The sequence below is a fragment of the Bicyclus anynana genome, chromosome 25 (assembly GCF_947172395.1).
Source record: "Bicyclus anynana chromosome 25, ilBicAnyn1.1, whole genome shotgun sequence".
In the NCBI taxonomy this organism is placed as follows: Eukaryota; Metazoa; Arthropoda; class Insecta; order Lepidoptera; family Nymphalidae; genus Bicyclus; species Bicyclus anynana.
In genome coordinates this window covers 9,896,766-9,915,271 of record NC_069107.1, presented here as the reverse complement: position 1 = coordinate 9,915,271, position 18,506 = coordinate 9,896,766, and the positions used below count along the sequence as shown (strand labels likewise).

At 35.2% G+C, this 18,506-nt stretch overlaps 2 protein-coding genes across 2 annotated transcripts in view; one reads left to right on the top strand and one right to left on the bottom strand.

The window, feature by feature from the left end:
• The window catches only part of LOC112051399 (guanine nucleotide-binding protein G(I)/G(S)/G(T) subunit beta-1), a 49,870-nt gene that overhangs the window by 2,030 nt on the left and 29,334 nt on the right, over window positions 1-18,506 (top strand). The gene's annotated exons all lie outside the window — the stretch shown is intronic.
• On the bottom strand, window positions 10,893-17,525 carry LOC112057025 (piggyBac transposable element-derived protein 4-like). The gene is made up of 4 exons (XM_052889410.1): window positions 17,135-17,525; window positions 12,301-15,870; window positions 12,110-12,207; window positions 10,893-11,889 (listed from the first exon to the last, which is right to left on the bottom strand). The coding sequence occupies exons 1-2, from the start codon at window positions 17,182-17,184 to the stop codon at window positions 14,298-14,300; spliced, it is 1,623 nt and encodes a 540-aa protein (XP_052745370.1). The 5' UTR covers window positions 17,185-17,525; the 3' UTR covers window positions 10,893-11,889; window positions 12,110-12,207; window positions 12,301-14,297.

Genomic DNA, 18,506 nt, shown 5'->3' with positions numbered 1-18,506 from the left:
CAAATTTCTTTATTGTATCTTTTCAAAAGATCCTCTGCTGTACAAAAGCAAATATAACAAAAAAAGAATTATAAAATCAGTCCAGCCTTTAGTATGTTGTTATGACCAAATAAAATACTTCTTTTTTATATTTGGATATATCTTAATTCTAAAGTATATATTCCAGTTTCTAAATTAGTTTTTTAGTTTTTAATAAAGATGTTTTTTAAGTAAGCATATTCCACCGTAAGCTGCATTATAGCTTAGCATTGCGCTTCGACTATCAGGCATTGCTTATATCATGAAAATAAACCCTTGTAAAATTATATTAGCTATTTGGCTCTCTTATACATAAAATATGTGTGTTGAATTACAGATATTATTGAATGTTATCAGTGTGATGAACTAAAAAAGTAAATGTTGTAAATAAAGTATAGAAAAATTTAATATTTTTCTATACTGGTGACCTGACCCATTGTCCATGTGCTACTTTCTATATAATATGTAGTTTATAATTATAATAAAAGCAATTCTTTAATATAATTCCTGATTATGTAAATACATCTGTTTATTAGAAGCTTTAATTAAGTTGCCCTATATCTGTATGTTGCCCTTGATTGGGTCAAATCGTGGAAGTTTATTAGAACTACTTCCTCTTGACTTTTTGGTATACTTGCATATTGAGTAACAACTCTATAATATGGTAGCAGTAACAACTTAGTTGACATATTATACAAAATTGAGATTCTTTGTAACAAATGTTATCTGGTGTAGTACATCATACAGTAGATGTATTTCTCAGTTGATTTATTGTTTATTTTAATAGGTTGTTAATGAATACCAAATTAGTGAATAGGCCAGTTATACCTCTGATGATTGAGTTGGAAGGTGACCATTGTCTGCCATCACACTATTATGCTTATCTCATTACAAAGTGTGTGTAAAGCTTAATGTAGTGTGTGCTTAGAATGCCTACCCTAATTAAGAACCTTGTGCATGCAATTGTTGGTCAATGAAATTTTATAAGATAATCCCTATTGAATTTGGGCTCATTTCTCTTGCCAAACATTTCTAATACTTTTGAGTATAATAACTTGGTTTTTGAATATATTATATATATTTGATTATTAATTCAGCCTTAATTAATTTTGTAGAATAAATAAACCTCATTAAAGGTATTATAAAACCTCAGTATAGCTGATGGTTTGAGTGAAATGTATTTTTCTGTTATTCTGTTACATCCACAGTTGGAATAAATTCCTGTGTAATCAAATCAAACGATTGCAAGATTATCACAATTGTAATTGGCTATAATGATTGACATATTTTAATCATGGGCAATGAAGGCGTGTTGGTAGTGCTGTAGTTCTCAACAGAAAGGTCCTGCGTTTGAATCCCAGCTCAGGTCAGTTTAGGATTTTATATTATCCAAGTTGTCACAGGGTGAGTCTCATGGTAACCCCCCACTTCCCTAAAATGGGGATTGGAACATTTCACAGTTTTCAAGGTAGAAGTATAAAATTGCTATGTAGACTATTTGTAACTAAATAAAAACCTTGCATCATTTTTTTTTAATCTACCACCAATCCCTTAAAAAAGGGGGTTGAAATTTTATATGGGACATTTTGCAGTTTTTGAGGTAGGAAGCTGAAAATTGGTACACAGATGTAGGGTAGGTGTAGGGTGGGTGTAGGAAAGGGTAGGGAAGAAGAACTTATTAGTCAAAGCCAAGCTTGACCAGGTCTGCTGGTATTGTATAACATATGCTTAATATTTTTTTTTTTTCAAGGAAAAAGATCTTTGCCTTTACTATAACTGTAATACCTTTCAGCTGCATGATAACAAGATCATGACAAGATCATGACAGTCATGACACCAATCTATGCATCAAAGTCTTGCAATATCAGTAGCTTTACCAATTTAGGATTTGTACATTGAAACTTGTATGCAACAGCTGGTATTGCTATTTCAGATTTGTGATCAAATCATAAATCATACCTTATATGGATGTAATGTTTAAAAGCACTCGACATATTTCTTAATGTTTAAAACTGTTGTAAAGTTACAGAATATTGTGTTCCATTTCTGTGTGTAACTTAATTTAGCACAAGATTAGTATCCAGATTGTAAGCCACATACACAAATGAATGGTGGATTTACAAAACGTAGGTCCTGGGTTCAATCCCCGGCTGGCCAGTTTGAGGTTTTCTTATTTGGTCCAGTTCTGGCTGGTGAGATACTTCAGCCGGCTAGTTACCACCCTACCGGTAAAGACGTACCGCCAAGCGATTTAGCATTCCGGTATGTTGTCGTGCAGAAAACAGATTTTCATCCACTTTCTAATAAGTTATACTGCTTCCATCTTAGATTGCATCATCACTCACCATCAGGTGCGATTGTAGTGGGAAAAAAATCTAATTGGTCCAGTACTCAATACAAACAAACAATCAAATATTTCCTCTTTATAATATTAGTATCACAATTCCCATAAAAAATATGACAGCTGTAATGTTTTTCCCTAAACATCGGCAAATTTCATGTTTGCAAATAACAGGAAATATTCTTTCATACCTCATAAAGTATTGTGAGGAAGGTAAGGGTTATAATAATTACCTTACACATACAGGTATGTTATGAAATGTGATTGCTTTGGAAACTAAAGTAGTTGGCTAGAAATAGGGTTACAAATAGGGTTGTCAAATAATCAAATGGCATTTATTTACATAGATATATCTATACTAATATTATAAAGAGGTAATGTTTGTTAGACTTTTTTTTTTTAATTGTACCGTTTTTAATTTAATTTTTAATTTATTTTTATTCATTTTGAATAGGGCGTTTTTCAGGGATCCGCGGCATATGTAGTGCACGCCACTGTTGGCAACGTTGGTTCGTTTAAATAACTAATAATATTAATTAATATCATTACAACAAAATAACGTTAATTAGCGTCATTTATTGATATTAATATGTTTGATTATAACAATACAGATAAATCACTGCCTCTGTATGTAATGGCCCATCTGTTAAATTGTACTGTACACTAAGATTAATTATTTATTAATTATTATTTTTTGTTTTAACCGCGTAGTTCCCATTCCCGTGGGAATATGGGGATAAAATATAGCCTATAGCACCCGGGGATAGTGTAGCTTTTAACAGTATAAAGGATTTTTCAAATAGGTTCAGTAGTTTCCTATTACTACTTTTTAGTTCAATTCAAACTTATTCTATGCAAACAATCAAATCTTTCCTCTTTAGTCAAAAATAATTTAAAATTATTTAATTTAAATTATTAAAAACGACAGATAGGAAAAATTTGAAGATTTGATCACATTGGCAGCCCTAACAATATTATTGCTTGCTGGAACTTGGTTCAGTAATAAATTATCAAATCAGTCCTACCCTCCGGTCTATGAATCACAGGGGAATTCCCGAGTTTGCAGTCTTCCAGTCCAGACATTGAAGGAACCAAATTGAAAAATGAAATTATCTTAGTTCATGTAATAGTACGTTGCTGTTTTGATGACCTATGTTTCCGAGACTTGGTTGCTATTTATGTACAGTGGCGTGCACTACATACGTGCATTAAAGTACTGCGTACCCTAAGGGTTGTTTGCTTAATGCTTATTAAAGGAACATATTCCCAGTTGGGTTAATTGTTCTTATTGCATACCCTAATCGACAACCTTGTGCTCGCCACTGTTTATGGGCCTAAGAAGGCTCAGAGTCACACAGCAGACTAGGGAACGAGCTATGCTCCGAATAGCGACCCCACATTGGATAGTGCAGTGTTTGTCGACCCCTAACCAGGTGGACTGACGACATCAAGCGATTCACACGGAGTCGCTGGATGCAGGAGGCTCAGGATCGTGATTTTTGCAAGTCCCCAAAGGCCTATGTCCTATAGTGGACGGTCATCGGCTGATACGATGATGATTTTGCTGTTTTTCGTAAATACCTACAATATTTCTTAATTAATAGTAGAATCACACTGTAATATTATAAAGGCGAAAGTTTGTGTGTAAGTGTGTAAGTATGTTTGTTCCTCTTTTACGCTGCGGCTACTGAAGCGATTTGGCTGAAATTTGGAATGGAAATAGATTTTACTCTGGATTAACACATAGGCTTTTCATCCCGGAAAAATCCCGCGTGATTTGTGATTGAACTGAATTCCACGCGGACGACGTCGCAGGCGTCCGCTAGTAGTAGAATAAAAACTACAGTAGATTGAAAATTATCCGCGTCACAGGGCCATTCGTGGTCATGGCCGCAAATCTGGCTGAAACCAATCTGTAGCTTTTGTTACCACGACCAAAGACTATAGCTGTGGTTGTGGCCGGCTAGTGCGCGATGTCCCTTATGGCTAGAATTTCCAAAATTATAATAGTTTGGATCTATGAAATGCAAGAAGAAACATTATATTTTCAGCGTTTTCTGGTTATGGATTGATTGACACACTAGATGGTAGGTATATTTCGCTATCTACACATTCGTAGGTAAATACACGTGTGTGATAAGGTGGAGTCATAGTGTAGATTGGGATCAGCCCATGTAGCCAAGTGGCAATTTGATTCTCTGTCTACGATCGCAAACGCTTCGAAACTAGAAAAATGTATGGGAATGACATTTGCTATCGAGAGGTCACGTTTTTTTTTATTCTTTACAAGTTTGCCCTTGGTTACAATCTCACCTGATGGTAAGTGACGATGCAATCGAATATGGAAGCGAGCTAACTTGATAGGAGGAGGATGAAAGTCCACACCCCTTTCGGTTTCTACACGACATCGTACCTTTGTCGGTAGGGTGGTAACTAGCCACGGCCAAAGCCTCCCTCCAGCCATACCTGGACCAATTAAGAAAACCTTAATCGGCCCAGCTGGGGATCAAACCCAGGACCTCCGTCTCGTAAATCCACCGCGTAGTAGGTAATATTTTGCTTTGCATAACGATATCTGATTGTTAGATAGGTATTGCATAACTATAATGGTGACCTCTCTGGGAATTCCTTACTTTGGGACTGAGGCCCTGGGTTCGATTCCAGGTTGGATCTATTCAGGGTTTTAAATTTATTTAGCTACTAGTAGATGCCGCGAGGTTTCGCCCGCGTGGTTCCCGTTCCCGCAGGAATACGGGGATAAAATATAGCCTATAGCCTTCCTCGATTAATGGGCTAACACTGAAAGATTTTTTTAAATCGGAGCGGTAGATCCTGACATTACCAAGCAAACAAACAAACAAAATCTTCAGCTTTATAATATTAGTATAGATATAAAATCAACTGAGAGACTGACAAACATGAATGCAGATCTCAAAGTAGGTAGGTATTTGGGCTAATTAGTGCCATTGTAATTTGCATACAGGTTACACATTAATAGGTAAACATAAAACATAAAGTATAATAATAACATAGGAGCCGTGATAGCCCAGTGGATATGACCTCTGCCTCCGATTCCGGAGAGCGTAGGTTCGAGTTCGATCCGGAGAAGATTTGTGCGTTTTAAGAATTTGTGCGTTTTAGATAATGTAGCTCTCTTCTGGTGAAATTATTTCAAATTGGTCCATTAGTTTTCCAGTTTATTCGTTTTATATAAAAATACAAATCTTTCTAATGCAGATATTAATAGTGGTATGTAATCAGATTATTATTTATTATCTTCCATGTAGATTTACGCAGATACTACTGTTTTTGACTGAGTTTAAAAAGGAGATTTTATCTGCCTGTCGATATCTTTGTAGGTGAAAAATGTCACACAATTTCAGCTTTAAATACTGAAAAGTAGGTACAGCATTATCATATACATAATAATAGCCTTGTTTACGTAACCCGAGTGTGAAAAGCGTCGAATTGTTGAACAAGTTATATGTTTGTATGAATAATGTATCGTTATTCGTCACACGCCAGTTAGCTCGAAGTTTGGAAACACTGTTTTGCAATACTGCCGACTTTTTTACAACAATAGCAATTAGTTAAGTACATTATCATTATTATCGAGCCGTGATAGCCCAGTGGGTATGACCTCTGCCTCCGAATCCGGTGCGGGGCATGCACCTCCAACTTTTCAGTTATGTGCATTTTTAGAAATTAAATATCACGTGTCTCAAACGGTGAAGGAAAACATCGTGAGGAAACCTGCATTCCAAAGAATCTTCTTAATTCGCTGCCTGTGTGAAGTCTGCCAATCCGCATTGGGCCAGCGTGGTAATGGTGGTTCTATTATCTATATTCTATACTTAATATTATAAAGAGAAAAGACTTGTATTTTTATATGCAACGAATAAACTGAAAAACTATTGGACCGATTTGAAAAACTCTTTCACCAATAAAAAGCTATTTTATCAGAGACAATGAAAAAATAATAACTCCTTATTGAGTTTAAGGAACAAAATTAAAACCGTCTTTAATATATAATTAAAATTATAACCTTTTAAATACCATACATTGTTGTACCAGTAAAATGATTAAAACATAAATAATGTACAGTAGAAAGAACCGATTATATGACAAAGGGTAAAATTACCATTAACACGCATACAAGATGAGCATATAATTATTATTGTTGACCAATGCACGCAACATCCTTATTGCATTTTCTCTGTAGGAGATTTTTTGTACTATCATCTTGTAAGAGCCTGCGACCACCAGACGTGCTTCATTGTAGGAAGGACTAGCCGATGCCCCGCGGTTTCACCCGCGTTGTTCCCGTACCCGTGAGAATACGGGGATTAAATATAGCCGATGACACTTACAAATAATGTGGCTTTCTAGTGGTAAAAGAATTTTTAAAATGTTATATCACTTAACATCATGTGATATCGCAGTCAAAGGATAATAAAAAAATAGTGCAAAGCATTTTTTATCAACTTATGCAATTATAATTATTTATGCAGTATTTTTTTTTAATTTAGAAAATAATAAATAAATGAAAAAAAAGAAATGTTATGTTGAGCTGGAATCGAACTCTGGTTTAATAAGTTATGCCCCTTAGATTCACACTATTTGTCCAGTTGGGTCGATATGATAACGGCGATATGTGAAAAACTTGATGCACGGCTTGGGTGTTAGGTGTATTTTCGTTACGGAATTTCTTGACTCAGTCGCTGCCCTCAAAGCCCCCGATTAAAGCTATGCAATCTATATTTCTATACTAATATTATAAAGCTGAAGAGTTTGTTTGTTTAAACGCGCTAATCTCAGGAACTACTGGTCCGATTTGAAAAATTCTTTCATTGTCAGATAACCAATTTATCGAGGAAGGTTATAGGCTATATTTTATACCCGTATACTTACGGGAACGGTAACCACGCTTGGAAACCGCGCGGCGTCTACTAGTAGCTTAATAAAGGTGCGTCTGGCTATAGCAGGCTTATTTTCTATAAATATTCCATTGGTATTGGTAATTGTATGGTGGAATGCTGAACATTGTTTCCTATATGTTTTATTTTGCTTTTTTTTTTTAATTATTTTTTTGGTTTTATGTCTTCATCGCAAGGAAGTGAAAATGTTACTATGCAGTCCCATAAATTTAAATATGAATATTGCGGAAGGATTTCTTTCGGTGTTTTTATAATAAACTGGGCTACCTAGGAAACGTTCTGCTGTCATATAAATTTCTGTTAATCCAAAAACACCTGATATCGCCAAAGATTTTATAATAGAGATATGTCACTAGCGCTTTCAAAGCTGATTCGAACAAAAGCAACTAGTTGATTGCATTTTATTGTGTCATTTTTCATTAAATAGTAATCAACGAAAGTTATTTAAACAAATAATACCTAATTAAATTATACTCGTATACAATGTCGAGTTGTGTTTAGGAACTTTAAAAAGTAGTGTATAATTATACATCTAAATATATATAACTCAAAGGTGACTGACTGACATAGGGATCTATATTACGGACTAGCGGACGCTTTCACAAATCCCTCGGGAACCATGGATTTTTCCGGGATGAAAGTAGCATGTGTGTTAATCCAGAGTAAAATCTATTTCCATTCCAAATTTCAGCCAAATCGCTTCAGTAGCTTGCTCAGCTTTATAATATTAGAGTGATAGTGTGGTGTGATTATGACTCATTTCCTTTATAAAGTTAATGCTGTGCCCTCATTCGCACGAGAGCTTTTTTAACGGACGTTAAAAAAGCGTTCAACTACAACAAATGCATTACCAAGTATATATTCATACTAGCGGACGCCCGCGACTTCGTCCGCGTAAATTTCGATGTCAACTTTACTACTACCCCTACCCTACCCCTACCCTACCCCTACCCTACCCTACCACTACCCCAACCCTACCCTACCACTACCCCAACCCTACCCTACCCAACCCCTACATCTACCCTACCCCTAACCTACCCTACCCCTACCCTACCCTAACCTACCCCCACCCTACCCCTACCCTACCCCAAACCTACCACTACCTTACCTACACCCTACCCCCACCCTACCCCTACCCCCATCCTACCCCTACCCTCCCCGTACCCTATCCCTTTCCTACCCCTATCCCACCCGTACCCCTATCTCACGCCTATCCTACCCCTACCCTACCACTTCCCTATCCTACCCGTACCACTACCCTACCTCTACCCCTACCCTACCACTACCCTAAACCCGGCCCTAAACCTACCCTACCCCTACACTACCCCTACGCTTATCTACCCGTACCCTACCCTATCCTGTAACTTCTCTATCTTACTCCTACCCTAAGCAAAATCGGTCCAGTCCTTCGAGAGTGGTGGTATGACCAAGAGAAATAGAGACTTCTATGCTAATAATATAAAGAGGTAAAGTTCGTGTGGTTGTAGGAGGTAATCTCTGGATCTACTGGACCGATTTGGAAAATTGTTTTACCAGTAGAAAGCTACGTTATTTGCGAGTGTCATAGGCTATGTTTGATCCCCATATTCACACGGGAACGGGAACTACGTAAATGAAAGCGCCGGGCGTCATATAGCGGAATTTCTGCGTCTTTTAGAAATTTTGTATTATCTCCGAAACTATTTAAGTAATTAACATACTGTAAAGGGCAAATCTTATCTCCATAATATCCTTGTGATTATTAAATAATTTATTTTAATAAGGATTAAAGTTTAGTTGTACAAATAATGACGTAAACCTAAGTATATAAAATTAATAATTTTAAAACACAAAAGGTACTATATCTGCTAATATATAGAAGATAGATATATGGTGTCGCGGACTTTTTTGTAAAACTTTTAAAGATACATAAAGCCTCCATACATTAATTTCAATTTTACACAATAGTTAAGGCAGCGCATGCGAATAAGTCTGTTTAAGAGGATTTTCAGTCCGACCTGTATGACAAAAACTGTGATAACTCGGCTAATATATATGATACCAATATAAAATAGCCTATAGCACTCCCCGATAATGTAGCATTCTACTGGTGAAAGAATTTTTAAAATCGGACCAGTAGTTCCGAAGATTACCCCATTTAAAAAATGTGACAAACTTACAAACTTTACCTCTTTATAATATTAGTATAGAAGACAGCGTTTTTAAAACACGACGATTTTTTTCGAGCAGTGTTTCATTTTCAATTTTGGGTTTTAGGTTTTAGAAATAGACCTTTATTTAACGGACGTTTAACAAGCGTTCAAATATAGTATGAAGATACTATATTTGAACGCTTGTTAAACGTCCGTTAAAAAACCTCTCGTGCGAATGACGGCTAAATCTTCTCGTCTTTTAAAATGTGTTAATAATATCTTGTAAGTAGGCGATAGATAGACAATAGAACAATGCCTGTCGGTAATAGAAGTCAGGTCTAGAGTGTAGACAATGTGTAGTCTAGTCTAGAAAGGTGCACATTACTAAGTGCTTTATGAGGCACGTGGATGATATGATGTCATAGCTATCTCTTTTGTTTTTGACCGACTTACTAGCTCCCAGATTCATGTCCCAGTATATATACTCAGAGTCACAATTATCCGCCCACTTTATTATGACGCGAGTATATGTAAGTGGGCGGATAATTTTCCCTCTGAGTGTATTTTTTTTTATTCTTCACAAGTTAGCCCTTTACTACAATCTCACCTGATGGTAAGTGATGATGCAATCTAAGATTAGTTAAGTTAGGAGTAGTAAATACACACCCTTTTCGATGTCTACACGACATTGTACCGGAACGCTAAATCGCTTGCCGGTAGGGTGGTAACTAGCCACGGCCGAAGCCTCCCACCAGCCAGACCGGGACCAATCGGCCCAGCCGGGGACCGAACCCAGGACTTTCGTCTTGTAAATCCGTCAAATACATATAGGCGTGTTGGTGTGAAACGAATGTTGGACTAGCAAAGAAGATACCTATATGTTTAATCAATTGATCTATAAGTGGTTGTCAAGCAACGGCTTTTTAGAAAACTGGTTTCGATGTCTCATGCTTCCAAGCTCTATGACTTGAAATTATTTAACACTTTCCCTGCTGGTCTAACAATGCAAAAAAAAATCCCTACCATGCTAAGCCCAACACAACAGTTGTGTTTTTCGCACTGTTGTCACGACAAAGCAAAAACCTTGTACGTTCTGCTAAAAACGCGCGTCGCGTGTTCACGCGCTGGCCTGGTCTAAGACTGCTATCACACACACGCAGCGTGTCTAGCTAGAGGTAGGTATATTTTATGTTATATTATATGTTATATTATTATTTTTTGTGTTATAAATAATATATATTTAATTTTATAAGTATTTAGTGATTTTATTATTACACCTAAGAAGCTTGTCTATTGCAAATTAAGTTCTGAATCAATGTTATTATTGTATAATTGTATTTTACAATCATTTTAGAAATTTAAAAAAGTATAAATAAATACAAAATAAATTTAACAATGTTTGTTTTCTAAACATTTGGTTTTTGCTTGTAAATTACGAATAGGCTCCCAAAGAACTGGACCAATTTTAAAAATTCTTTCATTAGTGGAAAGCTACATTATCTGCGAGTAACGGAGGCACATTTTATCCCGTATTTCTACGGAAAAAAAAAAGTCAAATCGAGGTTGCAAAATTTAAAATTCGTTTATTTCAAGTAAATAAGCAGTTCTGAAATGTCAAGTTATGTCATGATACATTGGTGGTAAGTAAATTAAAAAAAATTAAACTGACGTTAGGAGGGTTGGCCCGAGAAGAGCCCACAACAAACTCAGCCAAGGTTTTTTTTTCTTTACCACCATTTTACTAACTTATCTAAAACTAACTATACAATTATTGTATAGTGCAGTTCAATAAAAATAATCACATCTAATTCCAGGTACTGTAATATTTATATAAATTAATTATTTTTTACTTAAACTATTCTGTTATTAAAAATTATTCACAAAAAAAATTTATTACATAAATATAAAATGTACGACTGAGAATAATATTTATTAAAGTTCAATTAAATAGTACAAGTTAACTTATATTATAGTCAAACATTATAAAGTAATTTTAAAAGTAGGTAAGTACACATTTTCAGTTAGTCATTACCAGCTATTACTAAAATATTACAACAATAGGCTGTAGTACATCCAAATAAAAAATAAATAAAAAAAACAAAACCCCCGAGAAAAAATAATAAAAATAAAATTTACACAAACATAAAAAAATATAAATAAATATAAGTACAATATAAATATAAATAATTAAAGAATATATATTATTGATAATTTATACTAAATAAAAATAAAAAATAAATAATAAAATACTTGAAAAAACAAAAACCCCAAGATAAACTAAGTATTAATATATAAAATATTTAAAAAAAATATTCGGGGCCCCCATCCCACTCCTCTTCGGAGTTATCCATGACCCCCCAGTCATTATTGGGCTCATCAACAAGGTCATGGGACCTTGGTGATGAGCCCATTGCAACGGTAGAGGGCGCCGGACTCCCCTCAGGGCTTGACAGCCATAGCTCTGTAACAAAACACAATAGAGATAACATTATTTTCTGGGTATGTTTATTTTAAGACTTCAAAACACAAAATGGTATGATAATTTTTCACAACTTGAGCCTCAATAGCTCAGTGGTACAGAGGCTAAACTCAACACCTAGAGATGGTTCTCATACCCACTCCTATCACAGTCTAGATGTGCAAATATCACAGTGCAAATATTCTTTCAATAAAAAAAGTACCTGCTTGTAAAGCTGCCGCAGCAGCCTCTGCCGCATCAGCAGCATCAGCAGCTGCGGAAGTTGAGGGAGTCGGCTCCGGCTCCCGGTCTACAGATGTCCTTCCATGATAAAAAGTGAAAATTAGTCATAATGTTTATTAATTGATAGGCATAGAAGGTGACTACAGAATCAGTAATTGACAGATGGAATACCTTTTTGGCCTTTTGGCCTTTTGGCCTGAAGGCTTGGATTGATCCCCCGGGGATCCGGGGCGTTTCTGCCCCACCGGGGTGGTGGTCCTCTGTTGCGATGCTTCACTGAAAAAATAAAACATTTTATGACATTCATCACAGTTTAATAACTGAACCGATTTAAAAAATCTTTATATTCCTCTATCGCGCAGAGTATGATAATGTGTGCTCTGCGATAATGTGTGCTCTGCGTTTATTGCGTTTTATTTTTTTACATGTCGCGTAACGGATACGAACGCATACGATACGCGACCGCACCGCAACCGGTCGCGTATTGTATTACGCGTATTGTCGTCCGTTACGAGAAGTCGTCCATTTAGGAGTCAAATGGATAAAAGAATTAATCAATAAAACATGTACTTACCTCATTGCAAAATTTGCGCAGACGCTCGTCGTCGTTGACACCGACAGGGAAAGAAAAGATCGCAAACGGCACAACAGATGATAAAATTTTTCAATTGACATTGACATTAGATTCATTTATTTTTCATGTATTTTTTGTGGCGGCTTCAAGTTCTATCGTAACTAACTGCGTAAATTAAAGCATGGATATAACATTTCAGAGAATTTTCAAGGCCACCAACTATTATATAACATATTATTACGAAAAAATATTTGTTGTAATATTACGACGGGGCAATTTGAAGGCATAGCCCGGACGGCTGCCGCCCTTTTGTCGGTAAACTGGCGGGAACTAATGTGTAAAAAAAACAATAGCGTAATAAATAGGTAAACAATAACAATTTATTACTGAGCAATTTATTGGTAGGTACAGAAGCGGTATGGTTTACCTATTTTTTATGCTCCGTGTACAAAGTCAATAGGAATTAGAAAGAAAATACATTTGTTTCAAATATTTTTTTTTAGTTTGTTATTTTTTGTTTGTTTTGTTATTTTTTTTTCAATTGTTGTAATATCTAACTTGCCGACATTTTTTTTAACAGACTTCACAAAATCAGGTCAAAAAATCAAAATCAAAAAATGTTTTTTTATGTATGTAACTGTTGTATGTATGACCGATTTGAATATTTTTTTTTGGTTTGCATGGGTATTATTACCGAGGTGGTCCCATTTTTTCATGGGATCTTTGAGAAATCTAGATGAACTTTCAAAAATCGTAAGCGCGACTATAGCGTTTGTTAATATTTTCATAAAGCACTTTAAATCACTACAATTTGATGAAGGTCTGGAGTCGATCTGACGATGAAGCTGAAACACAGACGATTCCATCGTCTCTTCAACGGTTGCTACCTTATGATTGGGTTTGATTATTTGTATTGATGAGTCCTTTCCACCTAGACGGTTTGTGACTGTCACTATGGGTCTAAGGAACCCTAACAATGTGGACCCCAAAGGGGTGAAATGCGCCCCACCTCCGCGCCTTCCTGTGATTGCCGTCTTCCTGACTATGCAAATCTCCACCACTATCCAGCAAAATTAATAATGAATAAAAACGATAAATTAAAATGAATCCATCTCCAAGTTATGCTTGGGCATAAATTCAAAATAGATCAGATCCAAAACAATCTAAATGAGTTTGCATGCATTAAAATTATGTAATCAACTAGGTAAAATTAGAAATAAAATGCATGCAGTGAAATAGGAAAAAGATTTACAGTTAGCATGCAATAAATAAAATAATATATATAATACAAAGACATAAAGGAGAACTCATATGAGATGCTTATAAAATAGTATCCGTATCACACTGCACAACCCTTCTGTGTTTATCGATTCAGTGGTTTCTGTGTGACATATACATTGATATAATTTAGAAAATGCTTTACACAAAATTAATATAAAAAAAAAACAACTGCTTATTCTGATTCTCAAATAATATTACACGCAAAGCAAAGCAATAAAAAATAGGCAACTACAACTGAACCAAAAGAGTTCCTTTATTGTGGAATTGTGCAAAAAAAATATTGAAAGTATAATGCCATGTTGGCAAGAAAAATTTAATACCTGTGAAATTCACCAAAGCAAGGTATACATAACCCAGGTTTTTTAATGCATAAGGGACAATAAAATAACGTTGCTTTGCGAACTTTTCGCTTTTTTAAGCAGTGCGCACAGTCTTTTCTTTTGGTTTTGTTTTTATCATTTTTAGGCAAGTAAGCTATTGTATGGACGCGTTGCGATGACGAAGTAGAAGGTCTATTGGATACCTCAGTCTCAGTTAGTCTGTCAGTCGGTGTGTCAAACTTTTTTAATAACATTTTTACTACATTTAGCCGGAAATCGAAAAATGACATGGATCTACTATTGTCACCTGACCGTTTCTTTTGTTCATTGAACATCTTGAAACAGTTCAGGAGCATAACTTGCATTACGTGTATTACTATTTTTTTATACCATCTGGTTGACTTCTTATATGACTGATAATATGATAGCATTTGATCTTTTAGATCAACACCATTCATATATTTGTTGTATTCTACTATAACTTTTGGTTTCAGTTTAACCTGACCATGACTGTTACTAGATTGAACGAAATCAGAGTGATGTTCAGTCGAAATCATCAGTACATTCCTTTTATCCCTATAATTGGTGACGCATACACCACGTGCATTATATCTAGTAAGCAATGTACCTCTAGCGATCTTCGACTTAGTTATCCCTGGATTCCTTGCTCGATTAGCTCTAAGCGTGCCTGTTAAATATGTACGTTGTTGCAACAACTTTTCTGCTAGTGTCACACTATTATAAAAGTTGTCTGTATAGAGAGAGCGCCCTGTGTTTAGGTAATCTTCCATAAGCATCATTACTACTTTATCAGCATGGCCTTTGCCTTTAAGTAAAGCATCATCTGATCCACAATACATATGCATTTTCTGCGTTATGCCATTTGTATCTGTAAGTACATATAATTTAACTCCATATTTATGCCTTTTGCCTTTAATAAATTGTCTAATTCGTAATCGTCCTCGCCACAGTACAACACTCTCGTCAATTGTTAAATTTTTTGGTGGATTGACTAAAGTTTTCATAAGTGAGTTAAAAAAATCTATTATTGGTTTGCAATATCTATTAGGGTCAGTGTCACTGTATGAATTACTATCGGAAAAAGTTAGGTTTCGAAGTATTAACAGAAATCGGTCCCGGGACATGAATAGTTTAAAAGGCAAATTAAATAATTTATCTGTACTCCAATAATAATTGAGCCTACTTACTGATATATGGCCCATATGGAAAAGTAACGCCAAAAAAATACGCATTTCGTCTTCGTTGGTGTTGTTCCATTTTAAAGACCTACTATGGGGGCCTGTACTTTCTAACATCAGGCGTAAACCATGAGTGTTTACGCTTGATACTAACATGGACATAAATGTGGAGCTAAATATTAAATTGAAAAAATCTATAGGGGACTCAGCTGGACCAATGCTGAAATGGCCAACACCACTGAACGGGAACGTCTGCAGAGATCCCGTTGCTGTCCATTCTTCAGCCTCTGCGTGGCTGCTGCCTTGGGCAGGTGCCGGCTCTTCGTCATCTTCGGATGAAGATGCCGAAGAAGCACTGAACTCCTCCCTACAGATACGAAAACTTTACTAGTCAGATATTTAGAGAATGAGGATGATGAATATATAGATTTTTATTATACATTCGGGTAAATAAGGTCAATGTTAACTAATTTATACATAAAAAGCAAAGATTGACTGGATATTTGCAAAATAAATAAGATTATAAAATTTCAAAATCTATTAAAAATCTTTTATCGTAATTTGATGAAAATTCATACAGTTTTAGCTTCCTCACATTAAATGTGACATTTTTAATAAATGAACTATAAACATAAACGCAGAAATAACAAAGATATTAGTAATTTTGTTTAAACGCCCATACAAATTTAACGATCATTAATTGCCTACGACGTCATAAGTTCGTACCATTTTGTATGGGGCGTTTTTCAGGGATCCGCGGCAGCGCCTCAAATCTGACCCTTTAAATCCCTGTAGCTCAAAGTAATGATCGCAGTTACCCTGTTACTTTTATAAAATTGCTTTACTATTAGCATACTCTTAAATTTATATACTATTTATAAAACTGTCATCATCCCTATTAAATATGGATTTTATTGACATTTATAACTCAAAATGGCACTACGTGGATGATGTAAATTTTCGATAAGTATATATATATATATAACAATTATCTTTATCTGTCATTACGAACCTAATCCATTTGGAACTTATCCAAAGAATAGACATATATTTACTTTACACGTTTCATATAACAAAAACTATAACAGCCACAAAAAAAGTAGGCAGATATTTAGAGAATTAAATATGGACGACATTTATAACTCAAAACAGCTCTACGCGGACGATGTAAATTTTCGATAAGTGTATAATATATAACAATTATCTTTATCTCTCATTACGAACCTAACCCATTTGGAACCTATCCAAAGGGTAGACATATATTTACTTTACACGTTTCATAAAACAAAAACTATAGCAGCCACAAAAAAGTCGGTTAGTCAGATATTTAGAGAATTATATATGGTTATGACATTTATAACTCAAAATGAATCTACGCGGACGATACTATATTCGACAGCAAAATCATAATAAAACAAAACAAACTTATCCATATTTTTGCGTAATTCCGTAATGCACACAAGAAAAAATCTGTTAAAATATTATTAACATACAGGAAGTTCAGTAGATCCAGAGGGGTAATCTCTATTACCCCTACAACAACACAATCTTAACGTCTTTATAATATTAATGAATCAAATAAAAAGAGGAAGATAATAGAAGATAAATAAAATATAAAAAAATTAACTCACGTATCTGAAAACATCTCGGCTAGTTCATCAAAGAGGTTGTCTGAAGACATGATGCTTGCTTGACGTTCACTTCACTACTGAATACTGATTGTAAAATGGAAAACCGGATTGTGTATTCCTCTATATATATATCGGCCGGTTATCCTATTGCTTGGTGGGAGAATCCCACCAAGCTATAGGATAGCGTCTAACCCAGAGGTTCCCAAACTTTTATATCTTATAGATCACTTTCTAATTGTCTAACTGGTTACGGTGGACCCCCTGTTAAATTTATATCCAAAAACTCGACAAAAATGTGATTAGATTGTGTGTGGTTGACAAAAATTGTGCAGCGAAAAAGTTATTTCACTAACTTGAATTTTTGATATTTACTCACAGCGCCAGGAAGCAATCAATTCACTATTATTTTATTTAGAAAACTCCGCATTCGGTATGAAACCAGATAAATTTTCGCTTACGGATCGTGAAACCCCATCTTTATGTCACGTCAACGTAGACCCCCGCTTAGTCGTCCGTAGCCCCTGGGGGTCCACCTGGACCACTTTGGGAATCTATGGTCTAACCGATTTTACAAACACATTTGGGGCGGCCGCTGTCCTTTGTCGGTAAACTGACCGACGAAAAAATAGCGTAATACTCATTATTTTTCCAGTAAAAATAGGTAAAAATAGCCATTTATTACTGAGCAATTTATTGGTAGGTACCGCAGCGGTAAGGTTTACCTATAGTTCTAAGCTCCGTGTACAATGTCTATATATATTTATTGTTTCAAATATTTATGTTTTTATTGTACTATTTAACTTGCCGACATTCTTTTGCTTGATGGAATCGTATCTTTTGTCTGTTGTATTTTTTGCAAATCTTGCAAAATATATGCATTTTTTTTTGTAAATGCAGTCTTTACCTACAGTGTAAGTAGCTGTAAACAGCTAAATATACTGTAGGTAAAGCTAGAGTCTACACTGTATATAAAGTGAATTACATGTTACATACTTATTATATATTTCAATTTTTAGTTTCAATAGTATGTTTTATTATAGTAAAACATACTTACTACAGGTACCTAATCAATATTGTTACATATTCAATAGTTGATAATTATATTGTTAAACACACCTTGCGTGTGGTATGTTGGCGCTCGCACTCGCGTCTCGTCCACCTGGACCACTTTGGGAATTTATGGTCTAACCGATTTTACAAACACATTTGGGGCGGCCGCTGTCCTTTGTCGGTAAACTGACCGACGAAACAATAGCGTAATACTCATTATTTTTCCAGTAAAAATAGGTAAAAATAGCCATTTATTACTGAGCAATTTATTGGTAGGTACCGCAGCGGTAAGTTCTAAGCTCCATGTACAATGTCGATAAAC